This window comes from Onychostruthus taczanowskii, unplaced genomic scaffold (assembly GCF_017590055.1).
Source record: "Onychostruthus taczanowskii isolate IOZ18803 unplaced genomic scaffold, ASM1759005v1 scaffold342, whole genome shotgun sequence".
Taxonomy (NCBI): domain Eukaryota; kingdom Metazoa; phylum Chordata; class Aves; order Passeriformes; family Passeridae; genus Onychostruthus; species Onychostruthus taczanowskii.
In genome coordinates this window covers 4,007-12,279 of record NW_024500817.1, presented here as the reverse complement: position 1 = coordinate 12,279, position 8,273 = coordinate 4,007, and the positions used below count along the sequence as shown (strand labels likewise).

General features: G+C 58.1%; 1 protein-coding gene across 1 annotated transcript in view; it reads left to right on the top strand.

Moving 5' to 3' along the window:
• The window catches only part of LOC121339393 (solute carrier family 12 member 4-like), an 8,175-nt gene extending 2,494 nt beyond the window's left edge, over positions 1 to 5,681 (top strand). Inside the window, exons 3-8 of the mRNA XM_041411136.1 lie at positions 321 to 580; positions 2,049 to 2,180; positions 3,439 to 3,528; positions 3,814 to 3,893; positions 4,782 to 4,915; positions 5,490 to 5,681. Of these exons, the coding sequence (XP_041267070.1) occupies positions 321 to 580; positions 2,049 to 2,180; positions 3,439 to 3,528; positions 3,814 to 3,893; positions 4,782 to 4,915; positions 5,490 to 5,611 (818 nt within the window). The 3' untranslated portion in view covers positions 5,612 to 5,681. The remainder of the gene's footprint in view (positions 1 to 320; positions 581 to 2,048; positions 2,181 to 3,438; positions 3,529 to 3,813; positions 3,894 to 4,781; positions 4,916 to 5,489) is intronic.
• Positions 5,682 to 8,273: the final 2,592 nt, after the last annotated feature.

Here is an 8,273-nt window from a genome sequence, read left to right as displayed (position 1 = left end):
CTGGGGACATTGGGGGGTATTGGGGACATTGGGGGGTATTGGGGGACACAAGGGAATGGGGAGGAAGGGGGAACATGGGGGTCCGGAGGGGACATTGGGGGGATCATTGGAGGGGTGGAGGGGCCCACAAGGGACATGGGAGGGACACGGGGGATGGGACACGGGAGGGGCATTGGGGAGACACGGGGAGGGACACGGGGACAATGAAGCGGGAGGGGCTGGTGGCACTCGGGGATCACTGGGGGTCCCACGGTGACACCTGGGCGTGTCCTCACTGATGTCCCCTCGGTGTCCCCTCGGTGTCCCCCGTGTGTCCCCAGAGCTGCTGCGGGTGGCGGGCGCCGCGGGCCGGGCGCTGCTGGTGTCCAAGGGCACGGCGGAGCCGGGGCTGTCCCCGGGGCTGTCCCCGTGTCCCGGCGTGTCCCCGGGGCTGTCCCCGTGTCCCGGGGCGTCCCCGGGGGTGTCCCCGGGCCCGGAGCTGTCCCCGGGGGGGTCCCCGAGGGGGTCCCTGGATGTCTGGTGGGTGGTGGGCACCGGGCGGCTCCTGACGCTGCTGCCGCTGCTGCTGCGACAGCACCCGGTAGGGGGCGCCAGGGGGCGGGGCTTGCGCCAGGGGCGGGGCCTGGGGTGTGGGGCGGAGCTTGGGGTGTGGGGCGGGGCTTGAATAGTGCAGGAGGGCTTGGACTGTGGGGAAGGGCAGCGGCCCGTATGGTGGAGGCGAGGGGCTGAGTTATGGCTAAGAGATGTGCGGCGGCGGCGCTGACAGGCGGCGGGCGCGGGGGAGAGAGCCCGGCCGTCGCTGCTCGTAATTCCTGGCGCTGCCGGGCAGGGAGCCGCAGGCAGGGCCAGGCCGGCCTTCCCCACCGGGCCCCAGCCCTGTGCAGCTCGCTGGGCAGGAGCTGGGCTCTCTCTCGTCTCCCTGCCCACCCGAGTCCCCTCTTCCTGACGGGGCGCACTCGCGGGCAGCCCGCACCACCCTGCGCTGCCATTCCTATCCTGCTTCTCCCCGTAGCAGACGCGCAGGGTGAACTCTCCGCTTCCCACGACGCAGTGGAACAGGCTGTCCTGGCGGGGACTCTTGGAGAGGCAGGAGGTGGGATTGGATTTTGGGGCGGGGCTCAAATTGTGGGGCGGGGCTTGAATTGTGGGGCGGAGCTTGAGGTGTGTGGGCGGGGATTGAATGGTGGGGGCGGGGCTTTGGTGGGGAAGGCGCTGGGTCTGAGCCCTGTGACCCCCGTGACCCCAGGCCAGGAGGGGGCGGGGCTTGGGGGAGGTGGTGGGTGTGACCCTTGGTGACCCGCCCGGTGACCCCGGTGACCCCGCAGGTGTGGCCTGGGCAGGTTTTGGGAAATTTGGGGATTTTGGGGGGAATTTGGGGTCTCAGCTGCCACTGTCCCTGTGCCAGGTGTTGCGGGGCTGTCACCTGTGCCTGTTCCCGGGGTTTTTGGGGTTTTTAGGGGGATTTGGGGGGATTTTTGGGGGAATTTTGTGGATTTTGAAGATCACCTGTCCCCGTACCTGTGCCAGGTGTGGCGGGGCTGTCACCTGCGCCTGTTCCCTGGGGATTTTGAGGGGATTTTAGGGGGATTTGGAGGGATTTTGGGGGGATTTTGGGGAGCTTTTTGGGGAGGGGTCTCAGCTGTCCCCGTGCCTGTCTCAGGTGTGGCGGGGCTGTCCCCTGCGCCTGTTCATGGGGGACTTTGAGGGGATTTTAGGGGGATTTGGGGGGATTTTTGGAGGGATTTTAGGTGGGTTTTTGGAGGGATTTTAGGGGGATTTTTGGGGGGTTTTGGAGAGGGGTCTCAGCTGTCCCCATGCCTGTCTCAGGTGTGGTGGGGCTGTCTCCTGCGCCTGTTCACTGGGATTTTGGGGGGCTTTGAGGGGATTTTAGGGAGGTTTTGGAGGGATTTTAGGCGGATTTTTGGAGGGATTTTAGGGGAATTTTGGGGGGGATTTTTGGAGGGATTTTTGGGGGGATTTTAGGGGGATTTAGGGGGGATTTTTGGGGGGTTTGGGGAGGGGTCTCAGCTGCCCCCTGCCCGTCTCAGGTGTGGCGGGGCTGTCCCCTGCGCCTGTTCACGGTGGCGCTGCTGGAGGACAACAGCGAGCGGCTGCGGCGCCTGCTCGAGGCCGTGGTGCGGCGCCGGGGGCTGCCCGCGCAGGTGCACGTGGTGGAGCTGGTGAGAGCCAAAAACACCCAAAAACACCCCAAAAACACCCCTGGGAACCCCAAAAATACCCCAGACCCAGCCCTGCCCATGCAGGTGCACGTTGTGGAGCTGGGGAGAGCCAAAAACACCCCAAAAACACCCCTGGGACACACCTGGGAACCCCAAAACACACCTGGGAACCACAAAAACACCCCAGACCCAGCCCTGCCCGCGCAGGTGCACGTGGTGGAGCTGGTGAGAGCCAAAAACACCCCAAAAACACCCCCAAAACACACCTGGGACACACCTGGGAACCCCAAAACACACCTGGGTACCCCAAAATACCCCAGACCCAGCCCTGCCCGCGCAGGTGCACGTGGTGGAGCTGGTGAGAGCCAAAAACACCCAAAAACACCCCAAAAACACCCCAAAAACACCCCAAAAACACACCTGGGAACCCCAAAAATACCCCAGACCCAGCCCTGCCCGCGCAGGTGCACGTGGTGGAGCTGGTGAGAGCCAAAAACACCCAAAAACACCCCAAAAACACACCTGGGAACCCCAAAAATACCCCAGACCCAGCCCTGCCCGCGCAGGTGCACGTGGTGGAGCTGGTGAGAGCACCCCCAAAAAACCCAAAGCACCCAAAAACACCCCCCAAACACCCCTGGGAACCCCAAAAATACCCCAGACCCAGCCCTGCCCGCGCAGGTGCACGTGGTGGAGCTGGTGAGAGCCAAAAACACCCCAAAACACACCTGGGACACACCTGGGAACCCCAAAAGAAGCCTAAAAATACCCCTGAGACACCCCAAAAACTCACCTGAGATAGCCAAAAATTACCCCAAAAACACCTGGGGCACAGCTGGGGCACCCAAGAAATACCCCAAAATTACACCTGGGACAAACCGGTGCATTGTGGTTCATACCAGTTCATACCGGTCCGTACTGGTCTGTACCAGTCTGTACTGGTTTATACTGGTTTATATTGGTTTGTACCAGCACATACTGGTCCATACTGGTCCGTACTGGTCCGTACTGGTCTGTACTGGTTCATGCTGGTCCCTACTGGTCTGTACTGCTCCTGGACCGGTACAGACCGGTCCATACTGGTCCGTGCCGGCTTATACTGGTCTATACTGGTTAATACTAGTCTGTACTGGTCCGTACTGGTCCGTACCAGTTTATACTGGTTTATACTGGTTTATACTGGTCCGTACCGGTTTGTACTGGTTTGTACTGGTCTGTACTGGTCCGTACCGGTTTGTACTGGTGGCCTGTGTCGCAGCACGACGGCGCGGTCTCTGATTACACGTACGAGCGGACGCTGATGATGGAGCAGCGCTCGCAGATGCTGCGGCTGCTGCGCCGCGCCCAGGTGACGTCATTGCCCCGCCCGTGATGTCATCACCTTGTCTGTGACATCATCACCATCTCCATGACATCATCACCCTGTCTGTGACATCATCTCCCCAGCCATGACATCATCACACAGTCTGTGACATCATCGCCCTGTCAATGACCCACGTCTGTGATGTCATCACCCCATTTGTGATGTCATAGTCCTGTCTGTGATGTCATCCCCACCCCCGTGATGTCACTGCCCCACCCGTGACGTAACCGCTGTCCCTGTGACGTCATTCCTCCCCTTGTGACGTCACAGGGAGGCCCCGCCCCCTCGCAGCCACCCAGCGCCGAGGAGGAGGAGGGAGGGGGAGGGGAACCGCGGAGAGAGCCCAGCCCGTGAGTGCAACTGGGAGCACTGGGGGGACTGGGGGGACTGGGGGGACTGGGATCAGACTGGGATCAAACTGGGATGGACTGGGATCAAACTGGGATGGACTGGGAGGGACTGGGAGGGACTCTGGGAGGGACTGGGATCAGACTGGGATCACACTGGGATCAGACTGGGAGGGACTGGGATCAAACTGGGAGCACTGGGGGGGACTGGGATCAGACTGGGATCAAACTGGGATCAAACTGGGATCAGACTGGGATCAGACTGGGATCACACTGGGATCAGACTGGGATCAAACTGGGATCAGACTGGGATCAAGCTGGGAGGGCACTGGGCCGTACTGGGAGGCTGGAGGGGGACACTGGGGGTGACTGGTTTGTACCGGTCTGTACTGGTTTATACTGGTCAGTACTGGTTCATACTGGTTTGTACTGGGCAGGGCGGGTTTGGGGCTCTGGGCTGTACTGGGAGGCTGGAGGGGGACACTCCTGGTGACTGGTTTGTACTGGTCTGTACTGGTGTGTACCAGTTTGTACTGGCTCATACTGGTCAGTACTGGTTCATACTGGTTTGTACTGGGCAGGGGGACTGTGCGGTGCATGCACTGGGACACTGGGGGAGGGGCTGAGGGGGTGGCGACTGCTCTGCACTGGCCCATACTGGTTTAGACTGGTTTGTATCAGTTTATACCAGTTCATACCGGTCCGTACTGGTTCATACTGGGCAGGGGGAATGTGTGTGGCATGCACGTGGCCATTGAGGGGGGGTGGCCAGAGGGGTCTGTACTGGTCTGTACCGGTCTGTACCAGTCCATACCGGTCTGTACTGGTTTATACTGGTCCGTACTGGTTCGTACCGAAAAACGGGGATTTTGGGAAAAACGGGCTGGTCAGGGGTAACGTCCGTCGCATGCACGCGGCCGAGCGCCTCAACGCCGCCATCCTGGAGCACTCGGGGGGGGCGGGGCTGGTGCTGCTGGACCTGCCGCCCCCTCCCCCGCCCCGGCCGCCCCGGCCCCTGGAGAACTGTATCCAAAACGGGGCGAAAAACGGGGATTTTGGGAAAAACGGGGGAAAAAATGGGGGAAATAGGGATGGGAAACCCGGCCCTGGAGAACTGTATCCAAAACGGGGCGAAAAACGGGGATTTTGGGAAAAACGGGGGAAATGGGGATGGGAAACCCGGCCCTGGAGAGCTGTGTCCAAAATGGGGCGAAAAACGGGGATTTTGGGTAAAAATGGGGAAAACCCAGGGAAAATAGGGGAAAAATGGGAGGGAAAAATGGGGACAAATTGGAGGAAAAAATGAGGAAAAATGGGAAAACCAGGAATGAGGGAGAAGGAAAAGGGTGGGAAAATGGGAATGGGGAAACTGGGAGGAACTGGTTTGTACTGGTTTGTACTGGTTTGTACTGGTTTGTACTGGTGAGCCCTTGACCCCCTCAGACTGGAGTTCCTGGAGGAGCTGGGAGGGCACTGGGGGTTACTGGGAGTTACTGGGAGGGCACTGGGGGTTACTGGGAGGGCACTGGTTTGTACTGGTTTGTACTGGTTTGTACTGGTTTGTACTGGTTTGTACTGGTGAGCCCTTGACCCCCCCAGACCTGGAGTTCCTGGAGGTGCTGACCGAGGGCCTGGGGCCGGTGCTGCTCGTCAGGGACGGTGACGGGGACGGCGACCAGTGCTCCCAGTATGGAACTGGGAACGGGACTGGGGAGCCCTGAGAGACCAGTGCTCCCAGTATGGAACTGGGAACGGGACTGGGGAGCCCTGAGAGACCAGTGCTCCCAGTATGGAACTGGGAACAGCGACCAGTGCTCCCAGTGCTCCCAGTATGGGACTGGGAATGGGAACAGGGAGCCCTGAGAGACCAGTGCTCCCAGTATGGAACTGGGAACGGCGACCAGTGCTCCCAGTATGGCCCCAGTGCCCTTCCTGTGCTCCCAGTCCAGTCCCAGTTCACTCCCAGTGTTCTCAGTCTGGTCCCAGTTCACTCCCAGTTCCCTCCCAGTCCCTCCCAGTTCCCTCCCAGTCCCTCCCAGTGCTCCCAGTTCCCTCTGAGTTCCCTCCCAGTTCACCCCAGTCCCTCCCAGTGCTCCCAGTCCGGCCCCAGCCTCTGCTGGTTTTGCACTTTGATTTCACCAAAGATCCTCAATAAAAAGACCCCAAAATTGGAATTTTTGGGGCAAAAGGAGCCGGAAGCTGCAGTTCCTGACCGGGGAGGGAATTCCAGGAAAATCAGGGATTTCTGGGATTTGGGGGATTTCTGGGAATTGGGAAATCCCAAAGGAAATGGGGGGAAAATGGGCAAAAATTGGGGAAAATTGGGAAAAAATGGGGGGGGGGGGGAATAGAGGAAAAATGGGGGGAAAGGAGGAGAAAAAATATGGGGAAAACAGGGGAAAAATAGGATAAAAATAGGGGAAAAAAGGAGAAAAATAGGGAGAAAATAGGGGGAAAATAGGATAAAAGTAGGGGGAAAATAGGGGGAAAGTAGGATAAAAATAGGATAAAAATAGGGGGAAAATAGGGGGAAAATAGGATAAAAGTAGGATAAAATGGGGGAAATAAGAGGAAAATGGGGAGAAACAGGAAAAAATAGGGGAAAATAATAGGACAAAAATACAGGAAAAATAGGAGGGAAAAAAGGAGAAAAATAAAGAAAAAATGGGAAAAATAGGGAGGAAAGTAGGAGAAAAATAGAAGAAAAATAGGAGAAAATAGGGGAAAATAGAGGAAAAATAGAGGGGAAATAGGAGAAAAAGAGAGGGAAAATAGGAGAAAAATATGAGGAAAATACAGGAAAAATAAGGGGGAAAACATGAGAAAAATAGAGAAAAAATTGGGGGAAATAGGAGAACAATAAAGGAAAAATGGGGGAAAATAGGGGAAAATTAGGAGAAAAATAGGATAAAATGGGTGAAGTAGGAGGAAAATGGGGAAAATAGAGAACAAATGGGGAAAAATAGAGAAATAAAGGAAAAATGGGAAAAAATGGAGGAGGGAATAGGGGGAGAAATAGGGGAAAATAGGGGGAAAATAAGACAAAATTACAGTAAAAATAAGGGGGGAAATAGGATAAAAATTGAGGAAAAGATGAGGAAAAATAAAGGAAAAATGGAGAAAAGTAAGAAAAAATTAAGTAAAAATGGGGAAATTGAGGAAAAATCAGGGAGAATGGAGGGAAATGGGAAAAAAAGGGAAATGGGAAAATTGGGGAGGAAACGCGGAATAAAAAATGAGATTTATCTTTTCTTGGGTTTGGGGTCTCGGAGGGGATTTTGGGGCCCGGTGGATTTTTGGGGTCTCTGAAAGAATTTTGCCTCCCTGAGGGGATTTTGAGGCTCCCTGAAGGGATTTTGGGGCTCTTTTGGTGATTTTTAGGGACCCCGAGGGGATTTTTAGGGATCTCTGAGGGGATTTTGGGGCTCTCCTGGTGATTTTTGGGGGTCCCTGAGGGGATTTTGGGGTTCTCCTGGTGATTTTTAGGGACCCCGAGGGGATTTTGGGGGTCCCTGAGGGGATTTCAGGGGTTCCTGAGTGGATTTTGGGGCTCTCCGGGTGATTTTTAGGGGTCTCTGAGGGGATTTTGGGGCTCTCCGGGTGATTTTTAGGGGTCTCTGAGGGGATTTTGGGGCTCTCCGGGTGATTTTTAGGGGTCTCTGAGGGGATTTTGGGGCTCTCCGGGTGATTTTTAGGGGTCTCTGAGGGGATTTTGGGCCCGGCGGAATTTGGGGATCCCTGAGGGGACGGAGGGGGGCGTGGCCCTAAGGGGCGTGGCCACACCGAGGGGGCGTGGCCTGACGCATAACACATCCCGCGTCCCTCCTGCACGTGACCGCGCCTCCTCCACGTGACGGCGCGCGCTGAGGGGGCGTGGTCTCTGCGGAGGGGGCGTGGCCTTGCCCAGGAGAGGCTGCGAAACCAGCAGAGGGGGCGTGGCCTCGCGCGCTGAGGGGGCGCGATCACCGCAGAGAGGGCGTGGCCTCTGCCATGAGGGGGCGTGTTCGCCGCGGAAGGGGCGTGGCCTCAGCCCCGAGGGGGCGTGTTCGCCGCAGAAGGGGCGTGGCCTCTGCCGTGAGGGGCGTGCCCGCCGCTGTGAGGGGACGCTCCAAGATGGCGGCGGCGCTGTGGGCGCTCCTCGCGGCCCTGGCCGGGCTCGCTGCGGGCCCGGGGCCCGCGGGGGCCGCGCAGCTCCCGCTGCTGGTCTGGAGCACGGAGCGGTGAGAGAGGGGTCCGACACCTCCGGGGAGGGGCTGGGGGGGATTTGGGGCTTTTCTCGGGGAGGTCTGAGGGGGTTTAGGGGCGCTGAGAGGCCTCAGAAAGCGCTCAGGGGGGCTCGGGGGGGGATTTGGGCCCTTTTTTTGGGGAGATTTAAGTTAGTTT